The following is a 16,306-nucleotide window of genomic DNA, read 5'->3' on the forward strand; positions in this document are numbered from 1 at the left end:
CAGCTACTAAGCCCGTGCGCCTAGAGCCCGTGCTCCGCAACAAGAGAAGCCACTGCAATGAGAAGTCGGAGCACCGCAATGAAGAGTAGCCCCCGCTCACAGCAACGAAGACTCAACGCATCCAAAAATAAATAAAAAATTCAAAAAAAAACCAAACTGATTTCTTTAAAAAAAAAAAAAGGACTCTATGTTAATAATGTTTTTCCAAAAAGTCAGATCAATAGAAAACTGGCAATAGAATCAAATAGGCACTTCAAAAAGAGGACATCCAATGGTAAAGAAATACATAAAGAACTCAGTCTCATTATAATCAGGGAAATGCAAATTGACACCACAGTGAGATGCTACTACACACCCATTATAATGATTAAAATTGAAAAGCTGCCCATATCTTTGTTAGCAAGGATATTGGTCAACAGGAACACACATGTACTGTTGGTGGAAGTGTAAACTGTTTTCAAAGTTCAAACTGGTAGTGTAGTGGGTTGAATGGTGACCCCCTCAAAAGGTATGTCCATGCCATAACCCCTAGAACCTGTGAATGCAACCTTATTTGGAAAAAGTCTTTGCAGATGTAATTAAGTTAAGGATTTTTAGATGAGATCATTCTGGATTATCTACTGGGCCCTACATCCAATGACAGGAGTCCTTTTAAGAGACAGCAGAGAAGACAAAGACACAGACAAGAAGCCCATGTGAAGACAGAGACAGAGACTGGAGCTATGTAACCAGAAGGAATGCCCACAGTCACCAGAAGCTGGATGAGAAAAAGAAGGGATCCTCCCCGCTATAGCCTTCAGAGGGATTTCAGCCCTGCTGATACCTTGGACTTCTAACCTCCAGAATTATGAGCCAATAAATATCTGTGGTCGTAACCCACCAAATTTATGGTGATCTGTTACAGCAGCCCTAGAAAATGAATATAGGCAGTATCTAGTACAGTTGAACATATACATTCCCTGTGAACTCTAGTCAGGAGAAAATCAGGCACATATAAGGCAAAAAACATGAAAAGAATATTCATATCAGCATTATTCATAAGAGTCCCAAAGAGAAAACCACTCAGATGTCCATCAAAAATAGGATGGGGGCTTCCCTGGTGGCACAGTGGTTGAGAGTCCGCCTGCTGATGCAGGGGACACGGGTTCGTGCCCCGGTCCGGGAAGATCCCACATGCCGCGGAGCGGCTAGGCCCGTGAGCTATGGCCGCTGAGCCTGCGCGTCCAGAGCCTGTGCTCCGCAACGGGAGAAGCCACAACAGTGAGAGACCCGCATATCGCAAAAAAACAAAAAAAAACAAAAAAAAACCAAAAACAAACAAACAAAAAAATAGGATGGAAAAATGAATTGTAGTATATTCATTTAATTGAATAATATAAAGTAATAAAAACGAAAAACTGAAGCTACACAACATGGATTTATCTAATAAACTTATTCTGAACACAAGAAGGTAACACAAAAGAATTCATTTACTTTCATTTATATGAAGTTCAAAATACGCAAAATTAATCTACAGTGTTAGAAGTCAAAATAGTACCCTTGGGGAAGAGGACACGGGGTGGTTTTAATAGACATAATGCTAGAACCTGGCACCCCAAAATTTGAAATCACAATTTTAAGTGCATGTGGAACATTTATAAAAATTGACCACTTCAATGACAAAAGCAATGTCCTAAACAATAAATGGTGACATTCATGGATGGTAACATTCAATACTGTAAAGTTGAGAAACCAACCTCAAATTTACCTATACATTTATTAAAATTCCAATCAAATTTGTGTTTTGGTATTTGATAGGCTGATCTTAAAATTCAAATGAAAGACTAAAAAACCAAGAATAGCCAAGAAAATTCTGAAGAGCAACAAGGTAGGTAGACTTGATACTCTAGATATCTAAACTGTTGATCTGATAACTTTTATATTGCTACAGGAGTAGTAAATACATCAGTTAAATAGAGGGCCCAGAGAAAAGACCCATGTGTGTAATAAAACTTGACTCACATCTCAAGTGTCATTAATATTGATGGGAAGAAGGACTACCAGATGAGCTAACAAAATAAAAAAATACATCTGCTTAAAGTCCTTGGAGTGCTAAACAGTAGTGAAGAAATACCAGGTCAGAATTTGGGGAAGGACAAGTCTGGAGAAGTGAGCCCAGGCTTTGGGGCCACTTTCCCATGGAGGTATTTGCTGATTCTGGAGATGGCAGCTGAGAGACCTGAGGGGATGAGGCTCTAGTGAACCATAACTGCTTTGTCCTAGGCTATGCACTGGGAGTGAGGGTATGCCCAAGGAAACAGGCACCTGCAGCTCAGCTCTCTAGCCACCAAAAGGGCTAACATGAAAAAGACTGACAATACCAAGGGTTGGCAAAGATGGGAAGTGACAGGAACTTTCTGACATGGCTGGCAGGACTGTAAATTGGTTCATTCCCTTTGGAAAATACTTTCACCTTATCTATTGAAGTTGAAGATATGTATTCCCTATGTGCCCGCAATTCTACTCCTAGGTATATAGCCAACAGAAATGTAAAGCCAGGTACATCAAGGGACCTTTACATGAATATTCACGGAAACGTTATTTGTAATATTCCCATACTGGAAATACGTGAAAAGTCTATACTTAGTAAAATGGATAAACAAATTGTGGTATTTTTAGGCAACAGAATACTATATGGCAATGTAAACGAATGAGTTATGTAAAATATATATACCTTACAAACATAACACTGAGCAAAAGAAGCCAGACACCAAGGTTTATATAAATAGCATACTGCTTTTAAAGGTCAAAAAACACACTATTTGATTCCCTTTGTGTAACAGTTAAACACTAGTAAAAACCATAGTGTTCAGGAATGCATAGTTAAGCATTAAAACTAAAGAGAGAAGCAAAGAAGTGATTACCTTACAGAACTGTGGTTACCTGCTGGGGGAGGGGCACTAACAGGGCTTCAGTGGTCTTACAATGTTCTATTTCTTGACAGGGGTTTTGGACGCACAGATGCTTTGTGATAAACCAATGCTCTGCACGTTTTTTGTATTTGTATACTTTTCATATATCTTTCATAATTAAAAAGGTAAGAAAACAGCAGTGGAGATGGATGACGGATTTATTATTCAATACATGGTATTGGATCAACTGAACAGAAATATGGCAAGAATATATTAAATCTTTACTTCCTATCACACACAGAGATCAATTACAGGTGTATAAAAAACCTAGGAAAAGCAAAAACCTTGTAAGTTTTAATAGAAAATATGGGATGGATCTTCATATTCTATGGAATAAAATTAATTCCTGAAGAAAATACAATAATACAACCAATAAAGGCAATGAGTGAGCTGACCACATTAAGACGAAACTGTTCTATAAGATAAAGTGAAAAGACAAACCATACACTAATAAGTTCTATATGTATAACCAGCAAACAGTAATAACCAGACTACTGAAAACTGCGTATGTATCAACTGAAAAAAGAGACAACTCCACTGGGGATTGGGGTGAGGGAGAGAACAGGCAAGGGTAGGAAAAGGTGATCCATATTACAAACAACCTGCCTGGCTGAGATGAAACATGGTAGGGCATAGTCACATAATGGAATGAGACGGTGATCTAAATAAATGAATTAGAGCCATGTGTTGCAACATGAAAAAAATCTCTAAAACAATGTTGAATTAAAAAAAAGGACAAAATGCAAAATAAAATCATTTTACAATAATAAAATTTATAATCATGCATACTATTTAAAATCCAATATTACATATTACTTATCAACACATATATATATATATAGTAAAAACATGAAAAAATATGCTTAGGAATGATAAATGTTAACTTGAGGCCAGTGGCTTCTTCTGGGGAGGGAGAGAAAGGAATCAGGGAAGTTTACACAAGGACTTTGATTGTATCTATACCATTTTATTTCTGTGAGAATAAAGATTTAAAGCAAATATGTCAAAAATTTCAAGTTCTCTATAATTTTATAGTCTCCTGTATCACTGAAATAAAAACAAAGGTAAACAAAGTGCACTTCCCTAGCTATTCTCAGTTTTATTCTTACATCAAGCTGTGGGTTTAGACCCCATGTCTCTGGCCCATCACAGACTTTGATACTACGGCACCAACTTACACTGAAGGAAGCTTAAGAAACAGGCCTCGTGATTCTGATATTTGGCTTCCTGGAGGGGAACCATCATGGATATAACTTACTACCTCCTGCAGCATCTCTGTACAAGGTTGAGGGAATAGTCACTTGGAGGGCCCAGTACCAGGAGAAGCTAACTTTTTCTTTTTATATAGACACAGTGGATCTTGTAACAGACCATGGTTACTTCCTTTTATTGGTTGCTAAGAGACGCTTGACTAAATCTATGGACTACCACCAGGAAAGGTACCTGATTGCCTGATTTGTATTTTAATTCTTCATCTCACTCTCCAATCCTTACTGTCCTTTCATCCAGATTTTTCAGGTGATTTATTTTATCCTACTGTGTGTATGTGATTATGTACACACACACACACACACACACACGGAGGCATATAATATAAAGGAAAAATCTGATAGATTTCTATTATATTAAAATTTAAAACTTCTATAGATCAAAAGGCACCATTAAGAGAATAAATGGCAAGCTACAAAGTGGAAGAAGATGTTTGCAGTACACATGACAAAAGGTTTACATCCAAGAGTGTAAGGAACTCCCACAAATCAGTAAAAAAAAAAAGATGGAAAATTCAAAAGAAAAATGGACAAAGTTGGTAAACAGCAGAGCTAAAGTTCCAGCCTGAAGTCTTACTTCATTTTACTTAAAAAAATTATCATTTCACGTATTTGTAATGCCATCACCTAGCAACAATGACCATCACGCTTTACACTTTGGTCCTGGTAGAAAATCTTCCGCTTTTTTTTTTGGGGGTGGGTGGGTGTGCTAATAACCTTCCCTATAATAAGTGTATATATGTAATTTGTTGTGATTACAGAAATCAGATTATACCAAATATACTACTTTGCAATCTTTTTCATATAATTCATCTTCAAAGAAAAAAACTATTGCATAGATTACACTAATATGGGTTCCATATAGTCTTTAAAAGATTTCCAATATACATTCACACAAAAGGTGTCCCTGTGTGTCTGCTTCCCCACACGCTTACCAGCACTAAGTGCAGGTCTCTGGTTCAGACTCATAAATGGTGATCAGAATACCTCCTTCTGGCTTCCTTCAAGCATTGAGAACAAAGCAATTAAGGAGGAGTAAAATAATGAGCAAACAGAAATGCCAGCTAATGAAAAGGGTGTGGAAAGGAGTTTAGAAAAGAAACAGTGGCTGAAAATGAACAAAGGAATGAGGAAATGGGAAAGGGGTTAAATATAAAAAAAGTAGGGCGCCTTTCAGGAATCTTCTTGTTAATCAGGCCATGACTCTGAGTCGTATACTAAAGACTGAGGGGCAAGATGTAGCTTCTGATTTCATAATTTGATTAAGAGTCGATAAAGGAGGGCTAGAACCAATCCCATTGAGACCGGATATCTTAACCTAAGCTCGCTCTTTTGGAGTTCAAATTTCTTCTCCTCAATTTTTAGTCAGTTTCCTCCCCCTAGAGCTGAATTTTATCTGGAGAAAAAATTCCCAAACTTCACTTGAAGTTTTCAGAGCAGAACAAAGTACATGTTTCACACTTTTAAAGAAAATGTTCAGACTCTGGTTGCAGCTGAATAACTTCAAAATGGCTTCATTTTAAAACTTAGTAGAGGAGAAATATCTGAAGGAAATGCATATTTTAGATTATTTGTTTTAATCTAGTTAAATTGCTGGTAAAGGATCTCTGGCTGGTCTCATGTGAGTATAACAAGAGGTTAGAGGTGGAGAAGAGGGGTTGAACTCCTGCAGGGTCAGGATTTTCATTCTACCTCTATGTTCTTGGCCACCTTTAACAGTTCCTCTTGCTTCTCCTCTCAGTTTATCCCTATCTTCTGGAAGACACTGTGAAGCAGGGGAAAGAAAGCTGGTCTAGAAGGGGAGGAATGGGGGCCCTGAGTGACCTGGGCCATGGGCCTTAATCTCTCCATTCTTGTATCCTCAGCAAACCTGATCTTCTCACTTCACGGGAGGTCAGCTGGTGAGATTCAAATAAGTAATGGTTTAAGCAAGTTTTGAATAGGCATAAAGCGCTAAGGTATTATAAATGTCTACTCTCTCCTTTTACTATTCTTTTTTAAATCAATTGAGCAACTCCAAGAATCAGATTTGAAGGATAAATGTTTATGGGAATCCATCCTGGTTCAAAGGAGGACCTGGGGTACAGGGAACTATCTCGATATTTTAATAAAACTAACACCTAATTGGTTGTGACCATTTCAAAAGAATTAAGGTAAGTTAGAAGCATACATTCAAAAAGGAAGCATCGGAGAAAAGGGGCCTAAGTCTTTGGGATTCTATAAAAAGCTTGGTCTGTAAGACAGTCCCTGAGTCAATATATGAGAAACAAGTTTGTATTAGTGCTCAGATACTCATGTAACAGAGAAGCACAAAAAACAAGGACTAAAAAAGACAGAATCTGGATACACACTGATGAGCTGAAACACGTTATGTGAATGCCTTATTGTGTGCTCCGGCTCTCAGGGGTACTGAAATAATGTACGCGTGAAAGAATTACAGCAGAGTAACTGGCTCCGTTCTGGTGTGCTATCAAAGGGAAACCAAGACAGCACTGAAGGAATATGTAAATCAACACAGCTCTACAACCCTGATTATGCTCACCCACTATCTGATAACATATTTCCTTCTTTGGAGGAAAAAAAAGAAAGAAAGAAATTCATTCCCCAAACTCTTGGGAGGCTGAGAATCTAGACAGACAAAAGCACATCTACATAAAAATTTTCAGGATTAATACATAATAAAAGCCAAAGCAATAATCTAAAATAAAATACTTCCCTTAGCTGCTTTTGCTTGTGGTCTGCAATGTATTTTCCACAGTTCCCCAAGATAAAAGGGAGATTGTCAGTATCCATTTCCAGGTTTTTCTCACGAATATATATCAAGGGAAGTACAACAAAGTCTGCTTTGGATTAAAGTTATGAACATCAGATTTCAAAACCAAGATCAAAATGTTTTAGGAGTCTATTCCAGCTGTGTCTCACCAAATCCTGAAAATGTGGGGAAAGTAGAATTCTATAGTTCTGAGTTTTTTTTAATGATTTAAGAAAGTAGAGAGGCAATGACATTTTCATATATTACTATAACAGGAAAAGGAAAAAGAATAATGGACTACATCCTGACATTAAAAAATACTTTTGACAGTGTTTCCTAATTACCAACAGTGATGACTATGGCTACCATGGATGAAGAAATTAATGAGCAGTATTTTTTTCTTATTATGTTTAAGATCATCTCCAATACTACCATCAGGCTTGAGTGATATCTGCCTGATATCTGAAAAGAACACCATAAAATTACAAGGTAGGCTTTAAAAATATTCACAAGTGGTTAGAGAGTCCTAATGAACAATAACAGAGTTGTTTTAATTTGTAGCATAAGGCATCACCACAGGAATCAAAGAAACTGATGTATTTTTAGATGTGTGTACTGCTTATACATTGAATGGCGAGTTACTGTGGAAACTTTCATTCTGTGGAAACTTTAACTGGCTTTATGTGCTAGAATTAGCTGATGAGTTGCAAATTTTAAAGTGGTAAACTGATTAGCATTAAATCACAAAATATATTTCTTTATAAATAGAATGCATTTATCTCACATAAAATGTGTATTGATAAACACTTGTTTTCCTCTAGCTATATGTAAACAGTGACATAAGAAATAAAATTATGCATGCGTCTTACATCTTCTGTGCAGTTGAAAATGTCTTAAATTTTATTTCACTGGACAGCAAACTAAAGAAAAGAAATGATGACCTTTATAACTAAGGCCTTCCTTCTCTCGGACTCTCTATTTTGACAAAAGCATCCCTCTTTTATGAGGTCGTTTACGACAATGTTGATTTTTTTTTTCCATTTCTGTATCTCTTTAGATACCCTGGTATCCAGCACATAGTAGATGAGTGCTCAAAATATTTTTTGTCTTGATTCAACATTCAAAGAAATAAAAAATGTTGTCATATGCTTCCAAGATATGTAGTATGTTTAAAATACTATACCCAAAGATTATGGAACAACTAACAGATATAAAAATAAAAATACATATAGAGATGTCATAGCTCAAATTCTGATGGTAACTGCTTAACTCAAAGTGTGATAACTGATTCTCACATATCTTAGCATGCTTTTCAGGCACTTTGCATTACGGCTACAGAGGGCAAATGGCTGATAAACCTCATTGTTAAAAAGAAGTCCCTTAAAGAGCAAGATATACATGAACAACAACAAAAAGAACTTCTTTGATTGGTTCAAAAGCCCATATACTTGTAACCCAGGAAACATTTGAAATGCATGAATAGGTAACTCAGCTCTATATGGGATATTGGTTCATAACTCTTCATCAACCCTACGTACAAAAAAAATGCTATGTAGGACTTGATATGTATTTTAAGAGATATTAATACCTGCAGAAAAATAAAATATTTAAAAGGACCAAAGAAGCCAGAATTCTTATGTACCAAAACAACTGTACAAAATTAGAAGTACATTTTAATATGCCAGATCTTATTTTAATCAGCTATTGGGGATACTCACTTCCTTCTCTTTATTTTCTACCCTATTAGGAGGAAATTTAATATCTACTATTGGCATGTCAGTCTGCAAACTCTGCCTCTAACAGTATAACGATGGTGTCTTCTCCATTGTCCCAATACACACCGAACTCCAGATCAAAGTCACGGTTTTCTGTGCCCCTTAATTATCCTCCACAATCAACTCTGACTCACCATGGAGCCTTTATCGTCCTAAAAAATCCATATTTATACTTGTTAGAATTTCATGCAATAGGGAGGAGATGACAACACTGAATCAGTTCTCCAGACAGGCATATCAAGGATGCTTTGTCAATCACCCAGTGCTTAGTAGAGACAAAGTTATGCAGTAGCCTATAGAATTCTGTAAGAGCAGAAAGGCCACATCACTAGGACACTTCTTGGCTCCAGAACAAACTGATTTAGAGCCCAGCTGCAAAGTCATTCACATTTGCCAAGAGAGGTTTTGAGTACTCTTTGGGACCCACCCCTCATACAAACAACAATTTAAACAAAATGAAAACAGAACAAAACAGGCTGACTCACTCCAACACTCCCAACTCCATCCTGTAGGAAGAAGGCTATAAAATAATGCGACAATTAGCCTAGGGATTTCCTTGTTATTTTCATTTTCAGAGCCTCCGCGTAGTGTTAAAAGTATCACATAGGGTCCAGTTAGACCTGAACACACAGACCTGCTCAGACATCTTCCTGTTCTGGGTATACCACGTGGTACCACAGGGTTATTTAAAAAAATTTCCAAATCAGTAGTTAAGAAAGCAATGAAGTCAGTTTACCCCATACCCTATCATTTATCCGTCCACAGAGCACTCACCTCATTGTCTGACTCGACGAGAACTTGATCGTATTCACTAAGCGCTACTAGAAACATGATAGAGGTGACATTTTCAAAGCAGTGTATCCATTTTCTTCTCTCTGACCTTTGGCCCCCTACATCGACCATTCTGCAAGGTTAATAATATTCATATTAATAGCACATAGAAAAATATCAATATAAATATAGCTTTACTTACAAACTTAGGAACCCTACTCTCTAAAGAGAATGGTCATCAAAACCAATCCAATTAACACTTATTGAACATCTACTAATTTTCTGTTACCTAACAATCAAAGTCAAGACATTCTGGGTAATAACTCATTGCAGTAATTAGAAAGTTACCTGATATACATAAAAATTATAATTTTGTAAAAAAAAAAAAAAAAAAGAAAACCTGTGCCAAGCCAAGGAAAAAGTCTGTTTTATTTAATCAAGCACAGAAGAGTCAGAAACAAAACGCGTTTTATTTGTGTTCAGCTCTAATGGCAAATACTGACTTCAGTTTCTTTTCCTATAAAATGAGAATGAAGATCCTCATGTATTTCTCAAGGAAGCTACTAGGAATGACTACAAATGCATTTAAAAGATGTAAGATGCTATGTATTTCAACATGGCTGTGTAATGCTTCAACTAACTGCAAACAAAACCTCACTGATCTTCATCAGGAAGGTAAGCTTTTGGGGCTGTTTTTTCTTTCCAGTATTGACTATAATTTGGGACAGTCCAATCATATTGGGTAACACGGTGCAATCAGCCTTATGCACAAGTCAACTTGCTAAACTGCTAGAAGTGGTATGTATAAAAACATCAAGATGCTATAAGAGGCCACCATTTGAACTATACCGAGGACTTGTTTTTACACATCAATTCTGTGCTCAGGAATCAACACTGGTATCAATTAATTTGAGTGCTAGTGTATACAGAAAATAACTAGCAGAACTTGGTAATGAATCCAAGTTTCTTCAAATTGCTGAATCCATAACTTGACTAAAATGTGCACAATGTTTACAAGATAAAATATTTTCAGAAAATGAGAGTTTTAGGTATAAAAGTTTGAGAGTAGGGCTCTTTAAGTGTTTGTTGAAAACTGCAGTTGTTCCTGGTATTTTCCTGCCTCTAAGGATCAAACCTAAACTAAGAAATCAAGAATCTTCCAGTGACTGCTTTGAAAAGTTTCCTATGAAACATATCTGAGGGGCAAAACAATGGATCCAGGGAGACCTATGAACTACAGACATCAAAACTAGAATTCTTAGGTCTTTAGAAATATTAAAATGCTAGCTCTTCTCTGATGTCAAGTCAATAATATGCTCATTTATATAAAATCCTCATTCCATGAAATCCTGTCATGCTAAACCCTATAAGATGTTTTTGATGGTAGCAAGAAATTATTCTCCTAAGTCATTACTTTTACTGAAGTGCCAAAGAATGTCCTTTAAAAGCTAGTGCCCAAAATGTAGGGAAAATCCCAAGATGTAACAGTAACCTGGTTTCAGATTTCAGTAATCATAAAGCAAAAAGGAGATGAAAATCTCCATGGAATGCTCTATGTTTTCTGAAAATATTCTAACATGGTTATAAGCAGAAGGAAATTTGGTGTCTCAAGTTAAAGATCTCTAAACACAATGAACTCAAAACTTAATCCAGAATGCTGGAGCTACCAGCATTGGGAGCCTTGGTGATCATCTAATGTAACCATTTTAATGATGAAAAAAACGAGGCTCAGAAATTATTTCCAAAGTGTCACCCTCTTTATGGCTATGTCCATTAGAGTAGCGTAAGGCAGCCAGATGTAACCACAGGTGCGGAGATTGATCAGAATGAAACACACAGTGCTCTGCAGGGAATGATGGTGGGCCTGCCCATCAGGGTCACATGGCAGAGTTACATCACAGGAGTTACATTCATTTCCACTTCACAACCCTGTACTGTACGTAGTTGTCTTAAATGGATGGCTCTCCCAAGGAACTCAACTCTCTGCACCCAAAGACATATTCATATGGCCTCATTTCTCCATGCACCATGTGGTTTGTATTCTAACTAAAAGTACGTCTGAGTGACTGTGTAATAAGAGATTAAATGAAAGTACATCAGTCTTGTTTATTTTTTCTCATCTTAAAAAAAATTAGACCACTTCAGCTGAAGTATTACCCAGAAAGAATGGCAGCAGTAAGGGAGAAAGTAATAAACTTTCATTCTATTTTCCCATGTAAATTTAGACTAGGTTAATCAATCCATTTCCAAAACCATGTATTTTAAAATTTTTCAGGCAACTCATTTTAGGAGTACAAAACAGCCCGCACTCTTATTGCTACTGAAAAATTCTACCTTGGTACCAGAGGACCTGGAGGAAACAATGTGAAAGCTTCTGACAACCTGTAATTTCTGCTATTAATAGGGTTATAATTTATATCTTTATACAAATGTAAAAATACAGTTTTTACATGTACATGTTTTACATGTAAAAATACAGTTTGTACAATGTACAAACATTGACCTCATAGGTAAAATGATTCCCAACCACTTTTAGTCTGGACCAATGTTTGAGTAACTTTTAACCATCAGCAAACTATTCACTGATTTCTCAGTGATTTATCTTATTTATCTTATTTTCTGAAATAAGAAACCTGCCCATACACCTTTCCTCTGCTTCCTCTTTCAGGGACACATTATTTCATTTGTGTCTCCAATGATAATAATTGTTATAAAGGTGATACTGTTTTAAAGTCTACACATGGTTTCAATATTCACAGAGTTCACAAAATGTGCTCAAGCCAGAAGAGCTGACAAGTGGATTTTATGGACTCAGGTACTACCTGAAAATGACACTTTGTAAGTCAAAGGGGTACTCGATGATCCCTGTGGTGGGGACTCGAACTCTGAGCACATCTTGTTGCGTAGGCAGGTAGGCAGGGTCGGCAACGCGGTCCAAGTCATTAAGATAGCTGGAGGAAGGAAGACACATGAGAACGTCAGTGACACCATCACACCAGACCTGCTGATGGAAAAGGAAGGACAACAATGAATCCTAAGACAGAAGTGGAGAGAAGGAAGAAAAGTATCAGAAAGTGGTAGAGTAGCTTGGGAAGCGAAAGATACAGTCAACCTTCTGTTAGTCAGAGCAAGGCTGTCCATCTATGGATGACCTGGTTCACAGTATTTCTCTTTTCTTCTCTTACTGTCAAATAGAACCCTGACAGAACGTAAAGGGGGAGAAGAAAAGAATTAAATGAGTCTCCTACCCTCTACTTGTTTAGCAGGTCTGGTGGGTAAGCAAGAGTTTCAAGCAAATAGTTTTTGAATTATTTATACAAATGTTATTTGTATAAACAAACAGATAACAGAGCTACACATAAGGTCAGGATGAATTGTTTTGCCTTTTTACAGAACATCAGAGCCTTTTCCCTTATAAGACAGCAGCATACCATGTCCTAAATTCTGTCCAAAGCCTAAGTCATTCACAATTAATGTGAAGCCACGAGATTTCTAGTTACTGAGGCAACAATATCGAAGGCCAGATATTCCCAGTGTATAGACTCATCACACCTAAACTTTACATTTATCTGCTTATATGACACTTTTCCATTAAAAAAAAAGCTTTTTATTGTGAAATAATTATAGACTCACAAGAAGCTGCAAAAATATTACAGAGAATTCCCCTGTGCCCTTCACCTAATTTCCCCCAATAATAACATCTTATGTGATCATAGAATATTATCAAAACCAGGAATTTGACACTGATCAATACTATTAACTAAACTACAGACCTTACTTGGATTTCACCAATTTTTACACACACACAGACATTTTTGGGGGTGTATACGTCTATGAAATTTTATTACATGTAGAGATTCGTGCAATCACCACTGCAATCAGGATACAGAATTGTTCTGTTAGCAAAAAGAAACTTCTGTGTGCTACCCATCCCAATCCTAACCCCTGGCAACCACACACATGTTCTCCATCAGTATAATTTTATCATTTCAAAAGTGTTATATTCCATTCACTTTCCATCCTCTCAAATTGCAAAAATAATTTACAACTTTAAGAATGACATAATTTGATATAACTGATGACAAACAGGTAAAAATGACTGTTCTGCATGGTATCCTCATGATTTCAAAGAGTCACTATGTTCCCTCCATCCCTGGAAGGGATGCAGCACAGATATGATTTCAAAACACACAACTGCAAAGTATATACAGAAAGTAACTAAAGTGTGAATAAGATTTAAAGAAAAGGTAGAACCATTATAGACTTGGAAGAGATTAGATCTTCAACCCCTATATGCCCACAAACAAGAGACAGTGAGTTCTGAGACATGTAACAGGGAATGTCTGGTATGGAGCGTAACTCAGCAAGAGCACAAACACTCAGGTGACATGACTTACCCAGGATAAAGACTGTCTCGCCCTCCTATTCCTGCCTTAGTACCTAAAAGAGTGCCTGGCAAATAGTACTTAACGATTATTTGCTGAATGGATGGATGATTTCCCATGCTGAGATTTAGTTTTAGCATTATTTAAATATCCTTCTTACTAGTGGGGTTTCCATATCAATGATACTGTTAAATTTGAAACTGAGTATTGAAAAAAATTTAAGTCTCTAAGATTCATGGGATCATAAAATAGTAGAGCTACGTCTGACTTCAACAAAGAAATAAATTACTGCCTTTTTGGAGCTGTATCAATTCTTTAAGACAAAAAAATACAATATTAGTCTGGAAATTCCTAATACAAAGCAACTATAATTAGTATTCTAGTGGCCTTGTCCCAAACACATCAATGATTCTTTAGCTGGCAATTAGCTCTCTACTGGCTGATAGAAACCAGCCCGGTATCTTTAATTATTGTAAGAGTGGCTGGGGGACAAAAAGAGGGAGAGGCTGGGAGAATATGGGCTTGAGAGGCAGGAAGGAAATGTAAAAAAGGACTGGACTCCAAATTTTAGTGAATATCCTGGCACTGTCTGGGAGGTGCCTGATGGGGTTAACAAGCCCATGTTCTGGGTGTTGGCCTGTATCTCATCCTACAGATAAACCAGCTCATGACTCCATAAATGCAAACTCAACTGGGTACTCTGTATAAATGGAGTTTTTTGATTTATGAGCTCCTTGATTTGAAAAAATCGAAATGAATGTACATTTTGAAATCTGCAAGATCATCATTTATTTAACTACTATATACAAAAATTTAATTCAGAGGAATCAGAGAACTTCCAATTCACACTGGCAAGCTTGTTTTTAAATAGGCTGCCCAGTAAACCATTTCTACTCACTTCACCCAATCCAGAGGTCAGAACAGAAGGTGGCTAAGTCTTGGACACAAGGTGCTACTGTGTTCTTGTGGGAAGAGAAATCGTGGCTTTCTGTTTCTTGATCTGTTTCTTGAAGATGAACTCAACAGACTACTCGTTGCCACTTCCATGTGTCCTTGCACAGGAAAATTTAAAGAACCAGCACATGAAGTGGGAGAGTCCCTGTCACACTGCACGTGAGAACCTTGCTAGTCTCTCTCCAATTCAGAAGGGTGAACCGAGCTCTGGGAAAAACACGATGGAGTAACACAGAATCAGGATATACACCTGCGACTGAAAGCCACTGATACGAGTTTAGAGGCTGTCCTCAAAATACTGTCAGTGCTTTCTCTCTGTGAACGCCGGGCACTACTGAGACATCAGCTGAATATCTGAAGCATTCATACGTGCAATAATATTTTCCCCCTGCATCTTTCTTTTGCTCCTTTTCAATGTAAGCATAGTTCAGAGAGTAACAACGGCAACGTAACAATTAACCTATACTGGGCACTTGCTGCTTGCTAGGCTCTGTTCTGTCTGTTCACTGCCCAGGTTTCAACATATTTCAAGGCAAGGAAATGACCATTAAAGATCCTCATACATTTACAGTTTACTGGAAAGTGAACTGCACTTCTTGCTTGACATTCTTGTTGTTTTGTTTTAGGTGGATGGTGGAAAGGCCCACTTCACTTGGAGTAAAAAAGTTAAACTGATCTAGTTTAACAAAAAAAAAAAGGAAAAGAACTTGTTATCAAGGTCTGCTAGTTGAAACATACATTATCTAGAACCTGAACCAAACCAAACCAAACCTAGAACACCCCAAAACAAGACTAGAAAAACAAAACAGAACAACAACAAATCCCCCCAATCAAACAGAAGACACACAATCTATTTTCTCCTACAGGAAGGTCTGGGCGGCTCAAAAGCTACCCAAAACTGAAGACCTGTTGCAGATAATTTGAGAAACAAGTAAAACGTGCAGGCCACCTAGACTAGCATCTTTCACTGCCAAAGAGAGGCCAGTGTGGAGAGCTTCTGCCTGCACAAGCACGAACCCCACGTGGCCCCCTCACTCTGGGCTTCAGGACTTGGAGGGACTCACAGCACTTTCTGCATTTCACATTTGCTTAGGGAAAAAAGCCACTCTACTGCCTTAGAAATGGAGTTCTAGCATGATGAGACTAGCATATCCTTATTTGTTGATTCTTGTCATATTCTGAGAAGAGGTAATGATGGAATAATCTCTTAACTGAATTGTACTTTCCACTGAAGCACCTCATATTTGGGGGAAAAACGCTGGTGGAATATGGAGGGCGGATGGGTTCATGTTGGATTACTCCATTCATTTAACCTTTAACTAAAAAACACTGAGGTCTGAACAATTTATATTGCAGAGTAAATTCAGAGAGTTAATTATAGTTATAATTTGTTTTGTAGGAATGATTCTGAGTGGCTGCTGAGGTCATTCTCAGTGTGCTGCTATGGTGA

General features: G+C 37.3%; 1 protein-coding gene across 3 annotated transcripts in view; it reads right to left on the reverse strand.

The window, feature by feature from the left end:
* Positions 1-16,306, reverse strand: part of LOC101279781 (guanine nucleotide-binding protein G(q) subunit alpha) — a 439,263-nt gene that overhangs the window by 60,590 nt on the left and 362,367 nt on the right. For all 3 annotated transcript variants that reach the window (XM_049710835.1, XM_049710834.1, XM_004285836.4), the window contains 2 exons: positions 12,340-12,468; positions 9,521-9,650 (listed from right to left, as the gene is read on the reverse strand). In XM_049710835.1, coding sequence (XP_049566792.1) covers positions 9,521-9,650; positions 12,340-12,468 — 259 coding nt within the window. The remainder of the gene's footprint in view (positions 1-9,520; positions 9,651-12,339; positions 12,469-16,306) is intronic.

The sequence above is a fragment of the Orcinus orca genome, chromosome 6 (assembly GCF_937001465.1).
Source record: "Orcinus orca chromosome 6, mOrcOrc1.1, whole genome shotgun sequence".
NCBI lineage: Eukaryota > Metazoa > Chordata > Mammalia > Artiodactyla > Delphinidae > Orcinus > Orcinus orca.